The 27,901-nt window shown below is 41.8% G+C and overlaps 1 protein-coding gene across 1 annotated transcript; it reads left to right on the top strand.

Moving 5' to 3' along the window:
• The first annotated feature begins 953 nt into the window (after positions 1-953).
• On the top strand, positions 954-27,252 carry LOC139337773 (P2X purinoceptor 3-like). The gene is made up of 12 exons (XM_070972526.1): positions 954-1,075; positions 2,708-2,843; positions 2,934-3,005; positions 7,863-7,932; positions 8,124-8,217; positions 8,643-8,720; positions 8,827-8,968; positions 17,847-17,983; positions 19,026-19,119; positions 26,539-26,604; positions 26,745-26,822; positions 27,127-27,252. The coding sequence occupies exons 1-12, from the start codon at positions 954-956 to the stop codon at positions 27,250-27,252; spliced, it is 1,215 nt and encodes a 404-aa protein (XP_070828627.1).
• Positions 27,253-27,901: the final 649 nt, after the last annotated feature.

Raw genomic sequence — 27,901 nt, 5'->3', positions numbered from 1 at the left:
TCAGTCTGATAGGGTCAGGGTATAGGGTTCTTCTCTTCTCTTCCCTTCCAACAACTCAAAAACTTTATCAACCTAACAGCTCCAATGTCATGTTTTCTATTTTCTCTCTCTCTCTCTCTCTCTCTCTCTCTCTCTCTCTCTCTCTCTCTCTCTCTCTCTCTATCTTTGCTTGTGTTTGCCATGGCCTCCACTCCTTTTGAGAAGCTCAACTGATTATCCTCAAATCTCTTTGTACTATTTCTGTCTCTTTAAAACTGGATCTTCTTCTTTTGACATTGATAATAGAACTTTGACTGGAATTTGATCAATACTCTCATTCCAGTTCACTTGCTGCTACTTTTTCCTCTTAGACTGTAAACCCAGAATGCTGAACATAAAAAGCTTGACCATGAACATCCATGGTGCTCTGAGCAGAGGGAGGGAGGGCAAATTGGACACACGTCACATAGATAATTGCAGGGGAAAAAAGAGTCAGAGATTAAACTGAGAGAGAGAGAGAGAGAGAGGGAGAGAGAGGGAGAGAGAGAGAGAGAGAGAGAGAGAGAGAGAGAGAGAGAGAGAGAGAGAGGGAGAGAGAGAGAGATGAAAGCACAATGGGTGGAATGAGAGATGAGAACAAAGTAAGAGAGAGAAAGGTGTTTACTTGTTAACTAGTTAGCCATCATACTACATGAAGGCTGAAGTTACAGGAAGAGGGCAGCGGCTGCTGTTTGGTGTTACTGAGCTACAGGGATTTCTTTACCGTGCTTTCAAAGACAGCTTGAAGATTTCTATGAAGAAGAAGATCTCTACGTGTTGGACCTGATATAAAGATTTTTTTGCTATTAACATTATTCAACACAAACGCATAACGAAGATTTCATCCACATTTGGGGACATCTGTAATTACTGTAGGCTCACACAAGAGCTGCTTCATTTGGACTTTACATAGACATACATCGCATACTGCAAGGATGTGGTCTTGTATAACAGACTTCTTCACCTATGAAACCACCAAGTCAGTGGTGGTGAAGAGCTGGACCATCGGCATCATCAACCGCGTCGTCCAACTCCTCATCATCACTTACTTCATTGGGTGAGTATTTCTGTACATTTTTAGGATAATGCAGTATTTACACTGGTCTGGTTGAATGCACCCATAGCAGCTGTTCGTAATAAAGAAATTAAGACATTTATATTTATTACATTACAAATACTGTAATGGTGATGATAACATGACAGGACAAGTTTAAAATAAATTTTTAATCCAAAAGTGTTGTAATGTATGTGCATATTATATTATCATTTTTATTACTGTTAAGTATCATATCATAGGTGTTATTACATCACATCACTATTACAATATTATTGTCATATTCAAATATGATGTGGCCCAAATAATTCAAAGCATTCATGTTCAAATATTAAACTTATTCATTTATCACTAATAATGAGATTAAAGTGTTCTTTTACGGACATTGCACAGGTCACATTTATACAATCTTCAGTCTTGAAGTGCTTTATTAAAGAAAAATACAGACTGCAGGTAGGTAATTCTTGTCTTTGATCTTTTCCTCCACGCTCATATAATCTTATTTCATTATGCATTAAAAACAAAGTTGTTATTTAGTATTTTAGCATTATTTGTTTGTTGTTTGATTTAAATTTTAATTGTAGTCATGGTTTGTAAGATTGATTTTGTTACTATTTCTATTTAATCAGAAATATGATTAGTGTTTTATAGGGGTTAATTGTGTTATATATTCAAATTACACTAGGATTCATTTAACAAAAGATGAGGTTAGCGTGTGCAAATGCAATTTTCTTCTGTTAAATAGTTATATAAATGATTTTTTTTTTTGAGTCTCTTACTGGACTGTATTGTACCCACCATTATACACGTACAATTATATACAAACACACACACGCACAAATAAATAAAAAAAGTTAACAATGGTTAGATTCCACTTGTGGTTTTATCTTTTTATGATGTGACAGCAGCACAGAGACTGCTGACGTAGTCTTGCTACATAACAAAAAAATTAAAATAAAAAATACTCTTCCGTATACATACAATCAACAGGAACTAAACTAAAAAAACAAAAAACAAAAAACAAAAAAACAAAAAAATTAATCAAATGTACAAAATTAAATTAGAGCACATTCCTCTGTACAAACCTGACCTGATTATATTGCTATTACCTTCGTACCTTGCAAAATATTTCTAGGTAACAACACAGGCATTTATTACATGGTGTGTCTTCCTCTACTTTTGTATTTGCTGTTCATGTGTTACTAATCTGATTAGCAGCTATACTGGCATTTCATCTTACAGTAATGGAGGAGCATGTGGAGAGCAATGATCACTATGATTTATATCCCTACCGTCCATACCTCACTAATAACATCCTCATGTAGTTTAGGTGTTGTTAGTCTCATGGACACTAACTCTGACTATGAGTCCCATAACTGAAGATTTGCAAGTCAGCTGGCAGCTGCCACACAAAAATGAACATCATCGCTTTAACAAAATCACCAAAACTAATTAGGTGCTGCTTATCTTTACCTTCTTGAAGTTAGTGGTCCTTCAGTCCACACCAGGTTACAACAGCAAGAAGTCAGACAAAAATGAGCAACAGCTAATAAATCAATGTCATGTTTTGTGTTATTTGTGTGTGTGTGTGTGTGTGTGTGTGTGTGTGTGTGTGTGTGTGTGTGTGTGTTGCAGGTGGGTATTTCTCTATGAGAAGGCCTACCAGGTGAGAGACACAGCTATTGAATCCTCGGTGATGACCAAGGTCAAAGGTTTTGGAACCTACAATGACAAGGTCATGGATGTTGCAGACTACGTCACTCCTACGCAGGTATAGATGGATAGATGAACGGATGGACAAATAGATGGTTGAACAGTAGGACAGAAAGATGGTGATGTGCTTTATATTTGTTGTCCGCAGGGAGCTTCAGTCTTCTGCATTATCACCAAAATGATCACAACAGAAAACCAAGTACAAGGGTACTGTCCAGAGGTCAGTGACTATCAGATTAATATGATGCTACTACCATTATTAGTGACTCAAAATGATTAATACTTGTACTACCATTACAACTACTGTTTCTTTAAGGTGCATTCAGAAAGAGTAAGGAAACTACTTTTCACTTGTGTTGCATTTTTCCATTGACTTGCACAAATTAATGCCACCTATATAAAATTGAATTGAATTGAATTGAATTGAATATATTTTACATTGCATTTTGTCAAATACTGTTCCTTCACAGTTACTGCTATTTGTAATGGGCTGGTTTAGGACCCAAGAGCAGCACTACCTGCAGCAAGGCGTCTTGGAGAGCGGCAGCGTTCCAGTCACTCTTGCAAGCCTTTGTACGGAAGGCTATTGCTGCTAGCCCTTGCTCCTGAGCAGCTGTGGCCTGCCTGATTGTCGCCACTGTGACCGCTATCATGACCTCATTTCGCTGGAAGACAATTCTTTTGAAGTGGTTCTGAGGAGGCTTGGAGCGCGGGTTCATGAATGGCCACATTGTACTGTAACCAATAGCAGCGCTACCTGAACCTGGAAGTCTCTGGGAGTCTTTGCTGCGGCAGACTTGATGCTCTGTTCGGAGTAAACGACAGCTTCAGGAAATGTTTGGCGAACCAAACAACAAACAGTTCCAGTGAATACTAGTTCTCCTCCAAAAATTCCATGTCCTCCTTTATCCTCCGCAGGGTGGGTGAGGGAGTCAGGGGGAGCGACTCATCCTCATCCACGTCTGAAAACTACTGCTCTTTGTTAGAGCTGTTTGTCCCTGTCTGAAGATGGTTCCTCTTCGTCAGGCAGCTGCGCCTCCCCAGTTCTCCTATGTCTCTCTCTTGAGGCTGAAGGATGAGTTTGGGTGGGCTGAGCCGGCTGCTGTTGGTGGAAGCGGGTGATGAGTCTATGATCAAGGATGGGATGAGCAGGGACCCATGACCTCTCTTCCGGCCCGTAACCATCAGAGTCGACCAGATACTGAAGACCATGGCCCCGGCGGTATCAATGTCATGAGGAGGTGGAGGCGATGGTTCTGTGGGCGTAAGAGGGCTCTCTTTCACAAGCTTGACCCAGGAAATGTGGAATGTTGGGTGGACCCTCATGGAGCGAGGGAGACTCTACCTCAATGCCGTGGGACTAATGACTCTCTGGATGGGGAAGGGTCTGATAAACCTGGCAGCCATCTACCTGGATTCCATCCTGAGTAGAAGGTCCCGAGTGGACAGCCACACCCTCTGGCCTTTGCAGTCTAGCTGCAGTGAAGGTTGGCGGTGGTGGTGTAGCAACTCACCGCACGGAAGAGCGTTGCTCTGGTTTGGGACCAGGTGAGTCAGCAACAGCTCTAGACGTAGGGACAGGAGACCTTATTCTCCTGTGCAGGGAAGAGTGGGGACTGGAACCCATAGACGCACTTCAAGGATGACAGACTGGTGGCAGAGCTGGTTCGGATGTTGTGAGCGCACTCTACCCATAAGATCTGCCATGACCAAGAGGATGGATTCCGAGAAGCCAGGCAACGAAGTGTCCTTTCCATCTCCTGGTTCATTTGTTCAGTCTGTCCATTGAACTGGGGGTGGAACCTGAACGTTAAGTTGACTGTCGCCCCCAGCGGGCTGCGGAACTCCCTCCAAAGTACAGATGAGAACTGGGGCCTCCTGTCTGACATCCCATCCTTTGGGAGACAAGTTCAACAGTTTCCTTGGCAGATGTGAGCCTAAGAAGTGGCACAAAGTGAGCCATTTTGCTAAAATGGTCCACCACCATCACAATGGCCGTGCTTCCTTGGGATGGCGGCCGGCCAGAGCATGGTGAGAGGGCTTGTGCTGACTGAAAATGGAACATGTGTTGATGAATCCTTTGATGTCCTCATCCAAGGAGGGCCACCAGAACCGTCAGTGAAGGACGTTGTGGGTCTGCTGGATTCCAGGGTGAGAGATAAGCTTGGAAGAGTGCCCCCACTAGAGGATGTAAGAACGCAGTTTCTGAGGGATGAACAAACGGTTCTGGGGACAGGCGCTGGGCCTGGGCTGGCCCTCTGTGGCAGACATCTCCCTCTCCTCGATCTTCCAGGTGACGGAGGCTATGAGATAGGAAGAAGGCAGGATGGGCATGGTCTTCATCGCTGTCTCCTCCGGGGTCAACCTAGTGTGGCCGAGCTGCATGGGCTCCAGTCCTTCCTGCTGGGGCAGAGTCAGGGTGGAATTTTTGACAACTGTGGGCCTTCCCTGAGGATGAGCTGCAGGCTGTCGAACCGGCATCCACAGATGTCTCTCCTGCTGATGGGCCAAAATGCAAAGATCCACCCTGGTGACCAGCTCAATGACGCCATCAAGGAAGGATGGCAAATCATAGGACACCAATTCATCTTTGATATAGTTTGCCAACCCATGCAGGAAGTGGTCTCAGAGAGCGGCGGCATTCCAGTCGCTCTGGCAGGCCCTGGTTTGGAAGGTTGGCACCGATAGCCCCTGCTCCTGAGCAGCTGCAGCCTGCCTGGAGTGTTAAGCAGTGCAAGGTTATTATATTATATTACATTATTATATATTATTTTGTTGTATTTTTCTGTTTTATGTGTTGTCTGTGAGTTTTTCCTTCCAGTTCTGCAGTGGAGGTGTGGCCTGGCTGTTCGGAGGGCAGATGGTGCTGCTGACGCTCATCCACTGATTCTCTCCCCATTTAAGCGGAATGGCAGAGCTGTCTTGCTGCCAGATTTTTCAAGCCTAATGCTAGACTCTCCCATTTATAGTAATTCTAGTCTTGTTCCTTGTCGCCTGTGAGTGTATCTCGTTTCAGTTTGGTTTTGTTATTCGATGGTGTGAATCCCTAGTTTTGTTTTCTTGTTAGAGTTGTGCATTCCTACCCGCTTGCCACGGTGTAGTTGACTGTTTTGTTTAAGGGCTGTTTTTGTGTTTTGGAGATTGTGTTTTTTGTTTGTTCTTGTTTGTACTATTATATTAGGATTTTTTCGTTCTTGTTAATAAACTATTTTTGGGTTTTAACAGCTCCTTGCTTTCTGACTGCCCCTTGGGTCCTATTTAAATTTAAACTGATTATCAAATTGTAACATGGAGGACAATTCTTTTGAAATGGTTCTGAGATGTGGAGCACAGGTCCATGACTGGCCAGACTATACTGTAATGGATTGATTTAGGACCCAAGAGCAACAATACCTGAACCTGGAAGTCTCTGGGAGTCTTAGCTGTGGCAGACTTGATGCTACATTTGGAGCGAATGACAGCTTCAGGAAATGTTTGCTGAACCAAACAACAAACATTTCCCCTGAATACTGAATCCAAAAGGGGCAAGGCCAGAGACGTAGTCAGAGACACAAGGCAGAGGTAAAGAGGAGGGAACAGAGGGGTTAAGAGTGCAGGCTGAGCAGGTGAGCAGATGAGAGGGAAAGTGGCAGCATGTAGTGAGCCGATGGATTGACAGTTATTGTTAATAGTGCTACCAGTCTCACATTACTCTTTACTTAACATAAAGATATTCTAAATTCTTAGTAATTCAAATAAAATATATTTAAATGTGTGTCAAACGTACTCAGCACTTAGCAACAGTAAATAATGCTATTTTTTTGTTGTCAGAGTAGTGCAGCAATGAAGTGTATGAATATAGAGCACCTCTAATATGTGTACAGAACATACACAATGCTGCCAAAGGTAGACAATGTTCCTTAAGCTGAATTTACAGGATATGAAGTGTTTACATGTTATCATGCAAATTATTGTACCAACGAAAGAATCAGATCATGCTACCAACAATCTGCAGAACCTTGGTGTCACCAAGAAGGCTCTTTCCTCACCAATGTTTTGTAGAATTTGTCCCAACCACGCTACAAGAAGCCCAGCAGTGTATTCTTTGCCCAATGCTGCTGATAGGAGTCTATGAGAACAACAATGACTTATGAGAAACACGTAAAGGCACATAATAGAACCATACCATAATAAGATCCAAAAAATACAATACAAGGACCCCTCTTGCCCTACTGACTATAGCTTTAATTATATTTGTATGAGATGCTTTGGTACGGGTTGTCATAGATGGCACAGAAGCCATGAGTGTACACAGAAGTATCTGCTGCAGAATTCTCCAAAACACCAGGGGCTGTACAAATTAGTGATGGGAATTCTGGCTCTTTGGGCTCAAAAATAATGTAAAATTATGTGTAAAATGAATTACTAATGTACAAAAAACACTTTAATCAAATGTTTATTATGTATATGACTTATACTCAATATGGAACAGAGTGCTAAAAAAAAATGCATTTTAAAGTACAAAAACAAATACCTCAATTTGACAAAAAGATGCAATCTCTGATTGTATGTGTAAGATTTAGAAACTTTTAACTATTTACAGTGAAACAACATAGAGAAGCTTAGAGAATCACACTCTGCTAGTATAGATGTCATTGAAATGACATAGTGTGTTTCCTGTGGTCACTCATCTTCTCACCTTTCCGCCTTCACTTTTCCATTTTGTCTCTGTAGCAGCTGTGTGTGTGTGTGTGTGTGTGTGTGTGTGTGTGTGTGTGTGTGTGTGTGTGTGTGTGCGCTGTATCTGTAACCCCCGGCCTTCCCCCTCCTGCTTAGTATGGAACCACAGAAGCCACCACACATCAATTGGACAGAAAAAAAAACAAAAAAACAAAGTGGCTCCCACTCCGGCTCCCAAGCAGGAGCCGGCTCCGATTGTTCACCATTTGTGACCGACACATCACTACTACAAACAAAACATTCTGTGCAGAAGTTAGTTAATCAGATCATTTCCAAGTGTAAAGTGGAAAAAATGTTTCTTCAGAAACTGATTATATTTTTTTTTAAATTTCAGTTTGTGTTATTGTGTGTTACCCAGAGTGAGAAGAAGTATACTTGCACGCAGGACAGCGACTGCACAAGGCACCTCAACAAGCCAGGAAGTTATGGTGAGATCCCCTGTCTCTTTCTCTTTTAATTTCTACGTAACAGTATTTGATGGAATCAATTTTTTCATTAATTCTGTTTTAAACCAATGCAAATTTGTTGACTTAAGGCACTAGAACTTATACTAATTTTCGAGCCTAAAATGTATTCTTGCTTTTTCAGTTGGTATGAAGGCTTTTCTTTTCTGGTTCAGGAATTCTCACAGGCAAATGTGTTCCTTTCAATGCCACCATCAAGATGTGTGAGATAAAAGGATGGTGTCCTGCTGAGATCGACACCATCAAGACGTAAGACAATACTGTGCATGTGATGGAGAGCTTTTTACAAGGCTTAGCTATCACTGTTGACCTCTGTTCTGCTAATGAAGATTTTTGACTTGGAACATGAGAACAGGGCTATGCTGATAGTCATGGTATCCAGTTCAGTTCAGACATGTCGCAGCAGTACACACTTTAAGGGATTGCTAACCTCTAGTAATATCTGTCCATACAGATAGTTTTGGTTTTAATTGTCCAGTTTTTGAGCTGTCTGAGATTTCCACTTTCACCTCACAACAGTGAAGGAAATTTGGCATAAATCTTATCATTTCCATATTGTGATAAAAGAGAAAATTGTGTGCTGGCTTTGTGAGGTACAAGACAAATTACTTTAAACACAATGCTGTTTGCATGTCTGTCTTTCCTCTCTATGTTCTTCTTTTCCCCTCTCTCAGTACGCCAATGAAGGAAGTAGAGAATTTCACCATTTTCATTAAGAATAGCATCCGCTTCCCAACCTTCAACTACACCAAGTATGACAGTTCTGATTTTAATATCATGATGATGATGATGATGATGATGATGATAATAACACTAGTAGTCTGGTATGTTAATACAATGATGTGATTGCATGTGCAGAGGGAACTTCCTTTCTACCATCACCAACGATTACATCAAAAAATGTAATTTTGACATGATCAACAACACCTACTGCCCCATCTTTAGAGTGGGAGATGTGGTCCGCTACGCACAGCAGAACTTCACTAAACTGGCAGACAAGGTAAGTTATAAGACATTTGAAGGTTTTGCGGGCAAGTCCAAGTCATATCTTTATAAGAAGCATGTCACCGTAAATGTTTTTCCAGTGTCTGAGTTGTGACCATTACAATGACGCAGCATTTGGACATTTTCAAAGCTGCGTCAGGTGTTTTTTTTTTTTACATAATTAAAATCTAACCATTACTGTGCATAAACCAAGTAACTTTACAAAATATGTACATTGCTTGTGTTTGTCTTATTTGTTATTGTTTTATCTGGGTAGAACGTGACACAAGTAGTCAAGTCTCATCCCTTTTTGTGACTTAGTCACAAAAAGGGATGAGACACAAAAAGTCTCAAGTCCTGTCTTTTGTGACTTATGTCTCTCTAAGTCTAAGGTCAAACTCTTTAGTAATCATTTTTGTAATTTAAAGTCAATCTCCAAGTTATCACTTTCTGTGATTAACTCGAGTTGCACGTCAAAGGCTCAAAGCTTGGAGTTCTGTACAAATGTGAGGAGCAGTTGAAACCAAGAAAGACTAACCACGTTTCCGCAAACTTGCACAGATTTTAATCTTTGATAATTTTGAGGTAGCATCAAACTTTAGACTGAGTAAATACACCAAACAAAATACTAAACAACTGGTCAATATCCACTGGAGCTCTGGTGAAAGGCCACCTCACAAATCCCGCAAACAACAGCAGCTGTTGCGTGTTCCTGTACCAAAAAAACAAGCATGGCAACAAGTAGCTTACACTATGCTGTGCAATTTGCACTCAGAAGGCAAAAAAAGGGGAGAGCCCAAAGAGGAGACTTTGAGATCCTGGATGGAGAGGCATGGACATCGTGGGCATGGCAGCCAACAGAAGGAATTGGAGGTGAGTGAACTTTGTAAAATGAAACTAAATTCATTATAAGCAAAGATGCTCTTTATTGAAATCTGACATAGATAAGCTAGTTTCACGTTACATGTTCATTCAGTCATTTTTGCTAGACAAAAATATAACTACAGTAAACCAATCAAATGTAAAGATTATACCCACAAAACAAACATTATTAAAACTGCAAATCTAGCAGTTACTTACAGTGTGGTAATGACACAATGTCCTTACTCCTATCAGCACAGTGGTGAATGTTGTGATGCTGTAACAGCAATTAAGTGAACTGTTTGATATTGTCTCTATTCTGTCTTGATATTGACCTGTGACTTTTTGGTTGTGGTCATTGGCCATTTATTAACTGTTCTGTTTTGCCATATTGACAGGTAGAGGACTGAGAGGGCTTCAGGATGTTCAGGATGATGTGTGAGGACATTTTTATTGAAAAGCTTCAGATTCTCCTTTCACAACAGGACACCTAAAAATCATTACCCATTGGTTCAAAGACAGCAAGAGGAAATTACAGAGAATTAAAAGAGCCATTTAAACATAGCAACACTATGGCAAAATGCAATGATCTGGTGAAGAACAGAGTGAAGGACTCGGGTTTATATCCTGCAGGCTACAGGTGTAGTTGATGGGTGAATTGGCAGCAGAAACACTAGAGATGAGGGAGGAATCCTGCGAGACCCTGACAATATCCCCTTCCAATGAGCCTCCAGGCGACCCATCAGGTTTCTTGGGGTGTGTACGATGGAAATCCCTGACCATCAGAGCATCCAGGATGCCAGGAAAGACTGGGGAACCCACAATCACTCCTCTGGGCCCTATGCCTCCATGTTGACCTCAGTCCGCTACCCGTTTGGCATACGCCCCAGTATCATGTGAGGAAAGTAGGCCCATAACGAATTCTAGTGCAATATGAGACTAAGGACAACTCGGGATGTACAGAGGATGCAGCAGACCAGCTGGAGGGTGATGTGAAGTCTTCCCTTGGGTGCAGATGGAGCAAGCAGTGACATAGTCATGGTTGTTGATCTCGATTGTAGGCCATCAAATGTGTCTCTTGAACAGACCTTGGATTTAGTTGGTTTCCGGTTCTACTATGAAAGACTGGGGAACCCACAATCACTCCTCTGGGCCCTATGCCTCCATGTTGACCTCAGTCCGCTACCTGTTTGGCATACGCCCCAGTATCATGTGAGGAAAGTAGGCCCATAACGAAGTCTAGTGCAATATGAGACTAAGGACAACTCGGGATGTACAGAGGATGCAGCAGACCAGCTGGAGGGCAATGTGAAGTCTTCCCTAGGGTGCAGATGGAGCAAGCAGTGACATAGTCATGGTTGTTGATCTCGATTGTAGGCCATCAAATGTGTCTCTTGAACAGACCTTGGATTTAGTTGGTTTCCGGTTCTACTATCAGAACAATAGTGGAGCCAATGGCAAATCACCGCTCCTATGTCACATCCCCTTGTGCAGTGTAAAAAAAGATACATGAAGATTTTGACAATTTTCTGAAAGATGAACATTTACTTGCAAGATGGGTAGCACTTATCTGATGACTGGAAGGCACCAGATTCACTGTTGTCTCTATGCATTACTTGACTGCAAACGTAAGGTGAGTTGGAGCTAGAGTTCCTGGTATTTCTGTTGCTTTGGAAGTACGATGTTACCCTTGTTTCAGTCAACTGAATCATCAAACTTACTACAGAGCTTTTTTGTTGTTTCTAGTGTGGTGTAAAGCTCTGTTTCACTTTTTTGTGTGTTGAACAGGATGAGAGCTTTGTTGTCTTGGGAACATGTCTGTGGGGTGGTTGCAAGTGGCTGGTCCCAAGTGACATTTGAACAGCAAAAAGAGATGTCTACATTACAGTTACAGCATGACAAAATAGAGCAAAAATATAAGAGATTGAAAAGTAATTGATGGTGGAAAAACTGCACTAGGATACTGAGCAGGAGTAGCAGCAGTACAAGCCAGATTTAATCAAGTGTTAAGACTGGTATGTTCAGAGAACATTTGTTGCTCAAAATTTGAATTGAAAAGGATTCAGAGACATTTTGTCTCAATGGTGGACACAAAAGGAAGTGGCTGGAGTCAGCTTGTCCATTAATGCTGCAGTGTTCATTTTTATGGCCATATGTAGAACCTGGCTAAAGCCAAATGTCCGAAAAATTTCACTGACAACTTGTATCTTATACTATTGGACATGTTCATTCAATCACCACCATGTCCATTAGAAAAACTAGATCAAAACCATTTCCCTGGTACATTTGAGACTCTTGGTATCTTAAATAAAAATGCAGAACACTTGAACACTGGTGGAGAGCGACCAAACTATAGCAAACAAACAACAAAGAACCTCTTTGGCTTCCAAAGTCATATAACCTGTGAGAACATAAATTTGCTCTTTGTGCTTCTACAATAGCTTATTTCTCTAGTCTGATACAAAATAATATACATAATGCCAGATTTCTTCTTGATACTGTCATTAAACTCTCTTCTAAACTGCCACCAGGACAGGGCAACTGCATCTCAACAGTTTTTGTCTTGCAGACTCTCCCCCTTTGAGATAATCTCCCCTGATACAGTCTCTAAACTGGCATTCTCCTCCAAACCTACAACTTTACTTGACTCTATTCCTTCCACATTTTTTAAGGACCTTCCTTCAATTAAACAAGTAATGAAAAAATCTCTTATGAGTGGAATTGTGTGTTGCTCTTTTAAAACAGGGGTTATCAGACCACTCCTAAAGAAACATAACCTGGACCCCGACTTGATCAAAAACTTTCATAAATCTCCCATTCTTTCCAAACTCAGAAAATTCCACAGCACAGAAACCTTAAAAAGTGGTAAATGATTTACTACTCGCATCAGACTTGGCACCGTTTCAGTATTCGTTCTCCTAAACCTCAGTGCAGCTTTTGATCCAAATGTCCACCACATTCTATTATATTATTTGGGAAGTTATATTGGTCTCACTGACACTGCTCTCTCATGGTTTAAATTATATTTATCTCACTTAATTTTACATAACAGCTGTTCATCAGGCAACAAGGTCAGCTATGATGTACCACTGGGATCTGTGCTCAGTCATTCTTTTCTCCTATTCTTTGCCCCTTACATCAATCCGTAGTTGGAAAACTAGTTCCCTTTTCTATGCAGATGATACTCATATTCACATCTCCATTAAGCCAGCCTCCTGGAGTCATACCAAAATGGTCAAACCACCATTTTTAGGTGTGGCTCCCTTGTGATTGACAAGTCACTACCACAGTGTGTCCTTGCCTTCTCGGCTTGATCCAATCAGGACAGAGTTGTTGCAATGCCTATCCTCCCAAGCTCCACCCTTTTTGCATTCTGTTTGCATTTGATACAGACAAATGGGCATGTTTCTCTATCATCATTCTGGCATTGTTTTCCTTCAAAGGCTATACTCAGACCCAGACATTTTCTATAGGGGTAGCAGACACAGGGAAGGGACCCAGCAATTCAGCAATTGTGTCAGGGTGGCCTTGGTGGTCAAATGCCATAAGGAGTTTTGGACACTCTCCAGTATATTCAGATGTCACAGAAGGCTTCTGCTCTTGGAAAATAGAAAAATGTACAGTGTTACCCCTTTCCAGTTGCAATTGATCACAGTCTAAATTTTGCTTCAAAAAATTTCCTCGTCATGTTTTCCTTCATCTCTCTAAATTATTCAAGACAAACTGATTATTCCACTTTTTCTGAACTAGCAGGTCAGCAGCAATAACAAGGCACTAACAAATTCTCCTTCTGACTGAGGTTTCAGCTCCTCAGCTATTAGCTTGCTCATCACAAAACTTGGCTGTACAATAATCTCTCTATCAGAACATACTGTCACAACGGGGGTTTCGGGCCCAAGTGCAAAACCACCACAACACAGATGAAACTTATATCAACTTTTAATCTTACCTTGGCAGGACGTGATGAGCAGCAACAAGTACAGTCTCTGGTATCATGCAGATACATACATCTGCATCATGTATTTATTGTTCAGTGTTGAGGATGAATTAAGGAGTCTCTCAGCCATGAAAAGAAACTCTGTAGTGTGGGGGCATGGTACCAGATACTTCTGAATCCCTTGCCAGATGGCTGCAGGATGAACAGGCTGTGGCAGGAATGGATACTGTCTTTCAGTATTTGCCCTGTGGTGATTTGTAAGACAATTTACAGCATTTTGTCTGCTATACTACTGTGGACACTGAACATTTCCAAACTGATGTTGCAGAGTAGCCCATGCTCTATGTCTAATACATACTACAATGACTTCAGCACCTACCTAGTGTCCGCACAACACAATTAACTTTTCACCTGCACTCTTTTACCTGTTGATACTAGGTTTGCAATGGATCACAAAACTTGTGGTTCAGGTGATCACAAGATTTAGTCATGGATTGGATTATTTTTCAGATCAGCAAAAAAATTATTGGTGGGGTTATGGTTTAATGATGTCTGCCTCTCTCTGTCTGTAGTCACAACTACAGTATGTAGTCTCACTCAATGTTTCACCCACAGCACTATCTCATTGGCTACACATCACAAGTACTAGCCTATCAACACTCAAGGTCACTTTGACACAGACAGGCAAAGAAACTGGAGCTTGAGCGTTTGGTGCTGTGTGTAAACACTGCAATCTTTCTGATCTATTTCTATGATGACAAGCAGGCCCAGTTTCCCAGTTTTATACCGAGAACCCCCAAAGTTATAGCCTCTGAAATGTTACTCAATGGAGGCAAAAACTTTTACATCTCTTGTCTTTCCCTAACCTAATTATTGTGCTTCACAGTAAAATACAGCATGCATCTGTCTTGCATCTTTTCAGTGCAACTCCGCATCAAGATTTAGGTAATTATTACTTTCACCTTTTAACAATCCGATGGCCTCCGGGTGTTTAGTGGCCTCCCTGTCAATTTACTTAACTCCTGCTCTTAGGTTTATACTTATTTATTACATTATTGGAAAGATAAAATTCTCAGGATTGACTAATGCAAACCATTTCAAGATACAATCAGCCAAGAAGAACTCACCCATGAAGTCTCATGGTAATCCACAGATTGATAACAGTCCAACAAAAACAAAAACAATCTTATTACATTAGCGAAGGTCCAACTGATCCAATCCAGTAAAACATTTTGTCCATAACACAATATTAAATAAACAAATGGCTGCTGTTGCGTCATTCAAATTATTAAAAGCAAATGATCAAATTATCAGGCAAAATCTAGTGTTCTTTGCCGTAACTCAATTTCTCGTGCGCATAATAACAATAGCTTAGCATTAAAATGGTCACTACACTCTGACCTTATTATTGACACCTCACTTGAGTCAATAGCAGCCTATACTTTGTACCTACAGCTTAGCAAAGGCACTAGAATGTACTCAACTTTGATTATGTATCTTATATATTACTGTATATTTTGACTTAAATATTAGTGGATATTTCAACATAAATAAGCTTTAGTTTAAATTATGAATACAAATTTTGTATCCTGCTTTTCCCCAACAGCTGACATGTGAGGCTGGGAAAAAAGTACTCAGTTATGAGTCATGATGGAGCTTGTCCACACATGGTTGCTGGGCACTGGCAAATTGTTTGTTGACAACCTTTACACTAGTCCCACCCTTTTTCATGACCACCTTCCTGGCATGTGGAACCATCTGCAGGAATTGGATTGGATTGTTTGGAAAAACGAAGATCTACAGTCTGGACGCAAAATCTCCCTATGGCTGCATACGTTAAGTCAGGACAGACTCTCTCCTTTTTGCCCAGTGGTGAGACATGAAAGAAAGCCTTACAGCCCATAAAGATGACACAAAGGATGGTCAAAGCTGCAGATGGGCACTGGGTGTTAAAGGACATCCCAGTTCCACCAGGATTTGAAAGATTACAATCAGTACGTACTTTATATTTAACAGTGTTTTATTCCTTTTGACATGTAATTCTTTGTGTGCTTGATATATTCACATTTTGGTATATCTTTCTCAATGTGGTGGTTGTTTCGCTCCATCTAGGTATATGGGTGGAGTGAACCTCTCCGACACCCTGACAGGTTACTACAAAGTCCTCCAGAAGACCTGGAATTAGTATAAGACATTCTTTTATCTTTTCTTGGACACCGCGATTATAAATGCCTTCATCCTCCACAAAGAAATTGCAAAAAATAAAGGAAGGAGACCCATGCACCAGAAGGTGTTCAAAGATACCCTTGCCAAGCAGCTGGAAGAAGTGGGGTCTTCCTCCACTGCCGGACACCGACCATCTCCTGCTCCACATGGAACACATCACAGCCCAGAGCATGGCAGTGGGGACAGCACCACTGACTGGCTGAAGTGCAGACAGTGCCATGCAAAGACACTAGTGAAGTGCTCCCCCTGTGATGTGCCTGAATCTGTTATGAATGGCAAGTTGCCAATAATCTGTAAGCGATGTCAGCAACCTGAAAGAATGTAAATTATGAAAATGTAAAACGTTTGCAGTGTTGTACATTTATTTTTTTATTTTATTAAAACAGCTTTTCCACCATAAGACTTGTTTTGACAATAATGTACAAAGTTTAGTTTCAAAAATGGGAAAAGCACAATAATTTGTTTATGCTTCAGTTACTCTATGTCAGTAATACTGATAGTGAATCTGGATGTGGGATAGGATACCTCTATGTGTCACCTTTCACATATATATATACAGTACACACACACACACACACACATATAAATTAAACTTATATTATGAACTTGTGTTACTTCCATCCATCCATTTTCTATGCCGCTTATCCCTTTCGGGGTCGCAGGGGAGCTGGAGCCTATCTTGGCTGTCAACGGGCGAGAGGCGGGGTACACCCTGGACCGGTCGCCAGCCGATCACAGGGCACAAACACACAACCATTCACACTCACACCTAGGGGCAATTTAGAGTCACCAATCAACCTAATGAGCATGTTTTTGGTCTGTGGGAGGAAGCCAGAGTGCCCGGGGACAACCCACGCATGCACGGGAAGAACATGCAAACTTCGCACAGAAAGGCCCGACCCAGTAATCGAACCTGCAACCTTCTTGCTGTGAGGCACACGCACTACCTGCTGCCCCACCGTGCAGCCCACTTGTGTTACTTGTTTATATTAATAAAACCAGAATTTAGTGTTTACCGACAATGGTTTCAGGAAGTGTTCTCGAGCTGATGCAGCAATATCCCTTTTACAAAAATTTGTTTCACAAAGTGGCAAACCTTGCTCCGTCCTTGCTTGGAACAACTGGGCCTTTTGAGGATGTGCCTTTCATACTCAATAATGATACTATCACCTCTTACCCGAGGAATGTTCCAAACAGGTGCTTTTGGAGCATTCCACTACTTTCCCAGTCATTTGTTGCTCCTCTGCCAACTTTTTTGAAACATGTTGCTGCATCAAATTCAGAATAAGCATATATTTCAAAAAATCAATAACATTTATGAGGTCAAACATTAAATATATTGTCTTTGTAGTGTTTCCAATTGAGTATACGTCAAACAGGATGGAGAAATGATCACATTCTGTTTTATTTCCGTTTTACACAGCATGTCATGTTTTTTGGAAATAGGGTCTTATACGGGGGGTAAGATGCGAACTCTGGTTTGCTGTGGTATAAGAATGTCACACTGTCTCCTGCATATGAACAAACTGTTACTTATGATCATAACATGGGCAGCATAACATTTCTCCCAAACATATTAACCAGTACAAAGTAGGTGCATGTAAATGTGCTGTGAGGAAAGTAAGTATTCAACATGTTTTACGTTAAACATAATTCCAGTCACATAAAATTATGACCAGATATATGTATTAACTCTGAAATACACAGATGAAGAAATCCTAACATTCCAATCCATAAAAAGTTATGTAGAATAAAGTTGAATGGCAGAGAAAAACTATTGTATTGAACACAGATAGAAAAAGCACTCAATTGGTTAGGTTGAGCACAAACGTACTTATTCATGTGTCTTTCTCACTGAAAATTCTGTCAGGGAGGAGTGATTGGTATAAAGATCGGCTGGATATGTGATCTGGACAAGTCAGATGACCAGTGTAACCCCTCATATTCATTCACCCGACTGGATGCCATGTCACAGAAGAACGCTGTCTCACCAGGCTACAATTTCAGGTATTTATTTATACTTTCATTTAATGTTTTTGTTTTATATTAAGCTGAGCTTTAACTGTTGTAGTTATTTGCTCTCTTGACCCTCTGCACATTGCTTTTATCTGTGCTTTCAAGTGTGATGTATAAATAATCAATCAATCAATCAATCAATCAATCAATCAATCAATCAATCAATCAATCAATCAATCGATCAAACTTTATTTATATAGCACTTTTCATACACACTGAAATGCAACACAAAGTGCTTTACCAGAGTTAAAAACAATATAAATAAAAACAGAACAACATTAAAAACCCATCCCTCCCACCCTTTGTATGTACTACACCCGCGGACACCCCAAACTAAATGTGCGCACACACACACACACACACACACACACACACACACACACACACACACACACACACACACACACACACACCACAAATAGTAGGAAGAGTAACAAGACATGGCAGGCCACCTTTGGGGCCGTCCACACCGAGAGGAGTCATCATGGACTGTGAGCATAGGGGGCACTGGCCACCCGGACCCCCCTGACAGACCCGCGGACCCCACACCAAGGTAGGGAGCCCCCCACCAGCTGGGCCGAAGGGATCTGAGGACAGCACCCCCGGCAACAGACCAGACACAGCTCCCAGTGTGGATGACCCCCCTGAGGAAACACTGGAATTAGAAAATAAATGATACAGTTAAAAGAAGAGAAGTTCATAAGATAATGAATAAAGTAGATAAAATACGTAAAATAATACAAAATATAAAACAACAAACTAAAAGGCATCAACATAAGATAAATGATAAAACGTAAGAAGAATTTAACGGTCAATTAAAAAGCCTGATTAAACGGTCTCTGAAGATCTGAGGCTCTCTGGCAGGCTGTTCACAGGTGTGGAGCATAGTGGTTAAATGCCGCCTCACCGTGGGTTTCATAGTTATGATTTTTATTTCTTATTATGCTAAGTATTTACTTCCCAGATGCAGACTAACCCTTATGTTCCAAGTTTCCTTTCATATAAAAAATGTCTGATTTGTTTGTCTGTTCAGGTTTGCTAAATACTATAAGATGGAGAATGGGACGGAATACCGCACTCTGGTCAAAGCCTATGCCATTAGGTTTGATGTTCTGGTCAATGGAAACGTGAGTATATACCTTAGTGTGTGTAAGAATTTGTATCAGCAGCTCATTCCCAATCAATATAATAAGGTTTAAATGTGCCCATTCAGAAATAATTAATAAACCGAAGAGATTTTGTTTAAAGACCTTTAAGAAAGTGCTTTTGCAAAACAAAATCCATTTTAGATAATGACAGAGGGATATGGATGTGTATAGGATCATTTTGACAGTTCAGCTTTTTAATCTGTGGGGTTGTTATCACAGTCCTTGAAACTGCGTCGGTATGGCCAGCAGTGTGAAGAACAGTCAGTTGTTCCATGAGGCATCTGTGAAAAGTTGTTAAATCCAAAGTGATAAAAGGACAGTGTTGTAGGTGTGGGATATTGTAGACCTCCTCCGAGTCAACAGAGGAGGAGACACCGACTACAGTTACCACTTGCTCTTCAATGAGGCAAGTCTCTGGTGGCTCTTCCTTGTTATAACTTAACAGTTGTAGAGAAGTCTTGTAGCAGGTGGGAATGCTCTTCTGTGATATGTTAAAATATTAGTAATAATGTCAACTAGCCAATTAATATGCTTTTAGTGCATGGCCACTGATGTTATCAGGCCTAGCAGCTGTACTCATTTTCACACTCAGCAGGATTCTGCTGACTTGACAGCTGACACTTTGTTGAGGAGAGCAAGCATGAAATGTATTATAAAAGTTTATTTGGCAATATGGCCTCACAAATTATGGGGGAGCTCCTGCTTTGGTAGTCTATGTCATAGTTGAGGCAATACAGGACCTAAAAACAGTTCTCTGAGACAGAAGACAGTTTACGAGAATTTATTAAAACAAGAGTTCAAAATATCCATAGCCAGAGGTGCTGAGGTTGGTGGTTGGTGGGGAGTTGCAGGTTTAGGACAAACGGGCAAGGCAAGGCCAAGAGAGTTGGCTGTCTTATTGCAGGAGATCCAGAGAATGAATGGCATGAGGTTGTCTGCATCAGAGAGGAAAAACACAGGAGTATGAGCATGTATCAAAACACACTGGAGACAAAAAGCAAGACTAGTAAATTAGAGCAAAGAAAAGACCTGAGACAAAATACCACATCGGTGAACCATCTAGTGAAAACTGAAGTGAAGAGCTGTGGTATACACACTGCAGGAGTTGATCGTCTGTGAACCTCAGGTGTGAGACACAACAGAGGCGGAACATAGGAAACATAAGGACTTTGGGAGGTGATCCTAACAAATCCGGACAGTCTGTGATGTTCTGGATTGCTTGCCACATATGTTTGGTTTGTTGTTGTTGAGGTTTCTCTCCATTCTTTGCTGATGTCTTAACTTTGCCTCCTTGAAGCCAGCTTTTAGTCTTGCTCTGGTGATATTGTATGCTTCCTTGTCACCTGATCAAAAGAGAGCTGTTTTTGGCCCTGGATAGGGCCTTCACATTTCCATTCATCCAGGCTTTCCTGCTGGTGATTTTATTGTCTTTGCGATGACAACATCATCAACACATTTGTTGATACATGATGTCACTATGATGTGCTCCCGTGTCCTTGGCTTGACCAGAGACTTGGCTTGGAATGCCCCAAGAAGTTGAGACTTGACTTAGACTTGCATAAAATTACTGTTATGATTAAAATAAATAATATATCTGATATATCCGCAAACTAAATAATATTAAAACGTTAATTGACCAAGAACTTTTTCTTGACTATGTTTCCCCTCCTTTACCCTATTGTGCCTTCTGTCCTCTGCCTCTGTCTCCTGTCTGTTGTGTGTGTCTAACTGCTGGCCTGCTCCTCTACTGAACACACCTGACACCAATCAGTCAATCAAGGCTCATCTGCTACCACAGTAAAGCACGGGCCTTCCACCTAGTATTCATCAACTTGTCTATTCATCCTTGTGACAACAATTGAGACTCCAGAGATCTACACAAGATTTTTTTTTTTGCTATTTTTGCCTTGTCTGCTACCTGCATTCCTGACTCCTGTTGTTTCTGCTCAGATACCTAACCTTGTGCTCCAGTCTATGCCCTGTCAGTCTGTGTCACAAGTATTCTGGAACTGAACTCTGTCAAAGCCTGTTCACTCTCAGTTTGTGGATCTCCTTGACTTGTCTGTTGTACATTTTTGAAAAATGTATTAAACTAAAAAATTTTTTACTGTATAGCAAGCCTTGTCACACCAAGGAAAGCTGCTTGAACAACACAGACAACTTCTGGACACACTTTATGAGCAGCAACATACCCTGCTAAACTCAATCAATTTGCTTTACTCACAAGTCACCCTTTCATCTCCTATTCTTGCCTCCCTAGCCTCACCTCCACTGCCTCAGCAGCCTACAGCTCCAGCTGAGGCAACCCCAACACTACTTTCTGTCAGAGAATCCTGCACTACTGATCTGGAACTATTCTCAGGTGAATTGTAAATGCTGTGGTTTTACAGTGCACTATGAAAACCAGAGTCTGCAGGACATCCGTCCCCCTGTGCCTGTGGAGAAGGAGAAGGAGAAGGAGGGAAGCACAGCAGAACACCAGGAGGCCAGCCTGCCACAACCCGCAGCAGACACAAGGATCCAGGGGCGAAAACCACTTATCAAGTGGCCTAAATCCTACGAGAAGAAGGAGTGGGAAATGGTCATGCTGACCTCAGCAAGCTCCTGGAGCAGCTGAGGGGAACCACAATGAAGAAACGTGAGAGGATGGGGGACCTGATATACAACCATGGAGTGGAACCCTTTGGACTGGTGGAAAAAAAGGAAGAAGGGTTCATCCATCCCAAACAGGTCGAGGAGGCAGCAAGAAATTGAGCAACTTATAAAAGAGAGAAGACAGCTGAAGAGGCAGTGGAGGAAAGCATTGGAGGAGGAGAGGGAAGCAATACAGGTCCTGCAGGTAGAAATTAGGGACTGACTCACAGCTTAAAAGAGAGCCGAGAATCTTAGAAGCAGTCGAAGAAAGGAGCATGCAAGAACAAACTTCTTCAAAGACCTGTTTAAGTTTGTGAAGAGCCTGTTCACAGAGGAGAAAAGTGGCAAGCTTGCAGTATCAAAGAAAGGCAGCGCAAACCAACAGCCAGAGAAAACAGCTCACCCTTCCACCTGACATGCCACCACTAAATTCTCCAGAACAACAGATTGACGTCAGCCCCCCTAGGTGGAGTGAAATGGCTAGTGTGGTACTTCAGATCCACCCCAGGGCCCAATGGAGTCCCTTATGGGCTCTATAAGAATGCGCCAGAGGTACTACACTTCCTGTGGAGACTGATGAAGGTGGTATGGCAGAACAAAGGGATACCAACAGCTTGGAGAAGAGCAGGAGGCACCCTCATCCCTAAAGAAAAGAACTCTGCTGACATCAGCCAGTTTCGCCATATCAGCCTTTTGAATGTCGAAGGTAAAATCATCTTTAGTGTAGTGGCTCGCAGGCTGGTGGAATGTCTGAAAAAAAAAAAAAAAAAGAAAAAACTACATTGATACAGCAGTGCTGAAAGCAGGAATGCCAGGTTTCCCAGGGTGTCTGGAACAAATGAACATGATATGACATCAAATCCAAACCATAAAAAGGAATGGAAGAGATGTTCATGTTCCTGGACCTGGCCAACGCTTTTGGTTCTGTACCCCTCAATCTCATCTGGACTGTGTTTGACTGCTTCAGGGTACTGGAAATCATCACTGCCCTTGTCAAGACCTATTTCCAGGACGTACAGCTATGCCTGACAACGGAAGAGCACACCACAGCATGGCAGTGCTTGGAGGTAGGCATCGCGGAAGGATGTACCATCTCCCCACTAGCCTTTACCATGGCCATGGAGGTTATTTCATCCGTGCCTCTCGGTGGGTAGTAGGAGGACAGCAACTTAAACCTGGTCTGCGACTCCCTCCCATTAGAGCTTGGATGATGTGACCACACTCACAACAACCTTGGCATGCACCAGGCAACTGCTGAGAAAGCTGCAGGAAAATACTGAGTTGGCCCAGATGAAGATAAAGCCAGGCGAGTCCAGAAGTATCTCTGTTGTCAAGGGGAAATTGACAGATCAACATTTCTACATCAGGGAGAAACCCATACCATCAGTCACAGAGAAGTCTGTGAAAAGCATGGGTCATTACGACACAACCCTTAAGGACTCAAAACAGGTCGGACAGCTTAGGCAGAACACCATCAGCAGCCTGGATAGCATCGACAAATCCTTGCGCCCTGGAAGACTGAAGCTTGATGCTTTCAATTTGGCCTCCTGCCTGACTGATGTGGCCGCTAGCCATCTATGAGGTCCCCTTGTGCAGAGTTGAAAGGCTGGAAAGGCTGATCAACTTATATGCCAAGAAGTGGTTGGGTCTCCCGATGTGCGTCACCAATGTGGGGCTGAATGGAAAGGACATCATAGATCTTCCTTTGTCCATCCTCACGGAGGAGTACAAGTGCTTAAAAGTGAGGTTGCAAATGATACTGTCAGATTCTGGGGACTCATGTGTGGCTCAAACAGTTCCCACAATTTCAGTGGGAAGGAAGTGGTTTCCATCTATGGCCATATAACTGGCAAAGTCAGCCCTTCAGAAACGGGACATTGTAGGCTATCTCCAGCATGGTCAAGGGGGCTTTGGCCTTTGAGAGAGCACACCTGGAGACTGCAGACTTGGCAGAAGGCAACTCTGGCTCAGCAAAGGGCACTTGTGCGACGGCAAGAGCAGCAATGAGGAGCACACAAGCTGTCTCTCAGGACCAGCAGAGACAGGGGATGAGATGGGAAGGAGTTAAGAGGAGAAGGTTCTCATGGAGAAAGCTGAGGAAGATGGAGGCACCTCAGATCAGCTTCATTTTGCGGGCTGCTTACGATGTCCTGCCATCTCCCAGAAACCTCAAGCTTTGGTATGGTGGAGACTCAAAGTGCCCTCTGTGCTGTTGTCCAGCAGGCCTTAAGCAGATTTTGGTTGGATGCATGTCTAGTCTGGCACAAGGTCCTTATACCTGGCAACACAACCAGGTGCTCATGCCTGGCTGCTACTCTGGAAACCAGACAGACATCCATCAATGCCCTACATCCTGCCTCACCATATCACCCTACCAGCAGAAAGTTTGTCTGTGAGGGTGCAAAGCAAGCCAGGCCTACCTAGGGAGGCACGAGACTGGACCTTGTTGGTTCACCTAGACAAGAAGTTTCATTTTCCACCAGAGATCACCAACACGAATCACCCCCAGCTCATCTCATTAGGTGTAGATAAGAGATTGTATTATCTAGTCCTATGCAGAACTGTTCCATCAGAATCCACTAACTCTCCCCGCTGAGATTTCTATGGTCTGCTTCATTCTGGGACCATTAAGAGGGCAAGTGCTGGTGTGGGCAGAGGCACTTCATGCTAAGTGTCAGTTGGAGAGAATGTCTTTTGAAATATTCATCACAGAGTTACACAATGTGTTTGACCATCTGGACTATGCAGGAAATGTCTCTGGGAGATAACTGAATTTAAAACAGGGAACCCAGTGTGTGGCAGATGATTCTGTGGATTTCTGGACGCTGGTATCAGTGTCTCGGGTGGAATGAGGAAGCACTTCACAATGTATTAATCAAATAATTGAATGAACAATGAAAAGATCAGTTGGTTACATGTGATTTTCCTCCAGACCTGAAGCCAGTAGCTGGCTAAATAGCCAAATTAGGGAAAGGTGAAGAGAGAGAAAGAAAAACCCTCTAATTCCCTTAGTTTCGCCTCTTGTCCAGTAAATTCCTCTTGTCGTTAAGACAATCTTCAGTGTCCAAGGACACATCCCCCACTATCACTTTCCCACAGAGACAAAACAAAACAAATATCCTCTGCCTTTGATCTCATCTGGCTTTGAACCTTTTCAGGGAATCACAGTCTTAACTAAATTGGATCACGAAACACTTACCACCTGGTGAGGATGAATGGAAGACTGCATTCAACACACCTTCTGGGCATTTTGAGTTGCTGGTAATGCCTTTTGGGCTCATTAGTGCCCCCATAGTCTTCCAAAACTTGGTTAATCACATCCTATGGGACTTCTTGAACCATTTAATCTTTGTATACCTTAAGGACATTCAGATTTTTTCCAGAAGTCAGAAGGAGCACAACGGGCATGTGCAGCAGGTCTTGCAGAGATTACTTCAAGATAAATTGTCAAAGTGGAGAAATGTGAATTTCATGCTGCTTCTGGACAACTGAAGGTGGAACCGGGAAAAAATAAAGGCAGTGGAGGAATGGCTAGACCCTGAGAATCAAAAGCAGCTCCAGCATTTCTTGGGATTTGCCAACTTCAACTGGGACTTCACTTTGGACGACGGCAGGCTTGTGGCTCCCCTGACCCTGTTGACCTCACCTTCCGTCCTGTTTGTGGGTTTGTTCACGTCAGCTCCTTTCCTCCTGTCCTTGTCCAACCTTATCCAGCCCTTCAGTTTGTGGTAGAAGTGGAAGCGTTTGACACTGGGGATTGAGCAGTGTTGTCCGATTGCTCTGGTTCAGATCAGAAGCTTCACCCTTGTGCTTTCTTTTCAAGAAAACTGACACCCACCGAACAAAACTACAATGTCAGAGACTGGGAGTTCTTGGCTGTTGGAGGAATGGTGCCACTGGCTGGAGGCCTCAGAGCATTTGTGGTCTGGACTGATGACAAGAATTTCTCCTACATCTATTCCACTAAGACACTCAACTCCCAACTACGAACCAAGTCAGAAAGTTTGGTTGTCCTCTGGAAATATCGCTCCAAGGACAAAATCTAAAAAAAACCCCCCTCTCTCCAGTTTTTGGGCCCGTTTACAGTGGACTCCATCATTAATCTACAGAAGCTCAGAAAGGAGCTTCTCTCAGTGGTGGATCCTAAATTATGGAGCGAGTTACCATAGCACATTAGACAAGCCCCGCCACTTTTTAAAACTTGTCTTAAAACCCACTTTTATTCCTTGGCTTTCAACCCCGCATAAGACTCTGCTCTTGTTTTAGTGTTTTATGGTTTGCTTTTACTTATTGTTTTTAATTTTTTTTAAAACTATAAAACAATTGTTTTAGTGTTTATTCCTGCTTTATTGTCTATTTATGTACAGCACTTTGTTTCAGCTGTGGCTGTTTTTTAAGTGCTATATAGATAAAGTTGAGTTGAGTAACCTCACTACCCTTAGATTAAAATTATCTGCTATTATGAGAATCCATCCTGTCTTCCATGTCTCCCAACTCAAACCTGTCTCCACCAATCAACTGTACAGTATGTATTGAAATACCACCCATCAGGCTGTGTTGTGTGTATTCTGGAAGTGGACTCCCAGCCTGTTCAATCTCAGTTGACTTAACTTCAGTTTGTGGATATCCTAGACTCATCTGTTGCATGTTTTTTGACCATTTATTAAACTATACGTTTTTATACATATGGGCATAACTGTACTTTCACTTGAGTGAAAATTTTCAGTACTCTGCTTGCCACTGTATAAACCTCTTCCTTTGTAGGCAGGGAAGTTCAACATGATACCTACACTCATCAACATGGTGGCAGCCTTCACATCAGTGGGAGTGGTGAGTTTTATAGATGTACTGTACTTGACAGTGTAAACCAGACCTCAAGTTGATTTTTTTTATTTTTCATGTAGTTTTGTGGGTTGTCTTTTTCCTCAGAACTGATTAATGTATTTGTTATTATTATTACTATTATGTAGGGCACGGTGCTGTGTGACATCATACTGCTGAACTTCCTGAAAGGGGCAGAGCAGTACAAAGCCAAGAAATTTGAAGAGGTAAAATACACAGTTCAAATACAAATAGCACAAATACAAGATAATTGATCACTCTGTAATGCACATTTGATAATTCTCTGCAGGTTTGCAGACACCTTTCATATGAGGTTTAATTTGATCCATTGTTCACATAAATTAGTGATTAGTGGAGCTTCAACCAAAATGTCATCAGGTTATTAGCTGAAAAGGCAGCATGGGTTTAAGCTTCTGAATAAGGGGAAGGTTGGTAGAAACTTTGAGAAATTACATGTCTGCTGATATACTAAAGAGAAAAACTCCTCTCTCTTTTTCTCATATATTGTAGGTGTCAGACAATCCGCTGGATTCCCAATGTAATGGGTTTTACCGCTCTCAGCTGTCCCTCAGACACAGCGAGACTATCATGAGGTCCAGTGATTCAGGGGCATTTTCTATTGAACATTACAGCTAAATGGACAGGAGCAACAGCCAGTGGACTGATGAATGTTAATGTATTAAGTTTTATCAATTTTAGACACTCTTTCAGGGCACTCTTTATATAATACAGTACCTCAGCATTACCCTTATGATAATATCATGTCAGTATTGCATACGGTCTCAAGAACTTTGAGTTGTTGCTGTGTTATCCTTAAATGTTTTAAAACAGCTATAGACAAATAATAATTATAATGATAATAATGATAGAAAAGCATGAGTGTCTTTGCATGATGACATTTATGGCATGTGGCTCAGGATTTTCTGAGCTTCCTGTGTCTGAAAAAGAATTACCCTGAAAAATATTTCATGTTTGAGCTCTCTTTGCTTGTTTTACACCTGCACTGCAAAAACTCATTGGAAAAACAGATTAAAAAAAAAAAAAAGTTGGGATACTGTGGAAAACATAACTACAACCAATTGCAATAGCTTGCTAATCCGTTTTACATATACTCCACTGAAAATGCTATATCGTTGATTTCTGTAAATTTATGCTTTTTCTGAATTTGATGGCAGCAACATGTTTTGAACAAGTTGGGGCAGGGCCAACAAAGGACTGGGAAAGTTGTGGAATGCTCAAAAATCACCTAAACATTCCACAGGGAAATATGTTCAGTGATGACCAA

The sequence above is a fragment of the Chaetodon trifascialis genome, chromosome 2 (genome assembly GCF_039877785.1).
Source record: "Chaetodon trifascialis isolate fChaTrf1 chromosome 2, fChaTrf1.hap1, whole genome shotgun sequence".
NCBI lineage: Eukaryota > Metazoa > Chordata > Actinopteri > Chaetodontiformes > Chaetodontidae > Chaetodon > Chaetodon trifascialis.
The sequence above is the reverse complement of the archived record's forward strand: the minus strand, read 5'-3'. Positions and strand labels throughout refer to the sequence as shown.

Excerpts from the sequence above, each read along its gene's own strand:
- LOC139337773 (XM_070972526.1), top strand. The coding sequence starts at position 954 with ATGTGGTCTTGTATAACAGACTTCTTCACCTATGAAACCACCAAGTCA. Across the intron at positions 7,933-8,123 it reads CAACAAGCCAGGAAGTTATG|GAATTCTCACAGGCAAATGT; the intron begins GTGAGATCCCCT and ends TTTCTGGTTCAG. Across the intron at positions 17,984-19,025 it reads TCACCAGGCTACAATTTCAG|GTTTGCTAAATACTATAAGA; the intron begins GTATTTATTTAT and ends TTGTCTGTTCAG.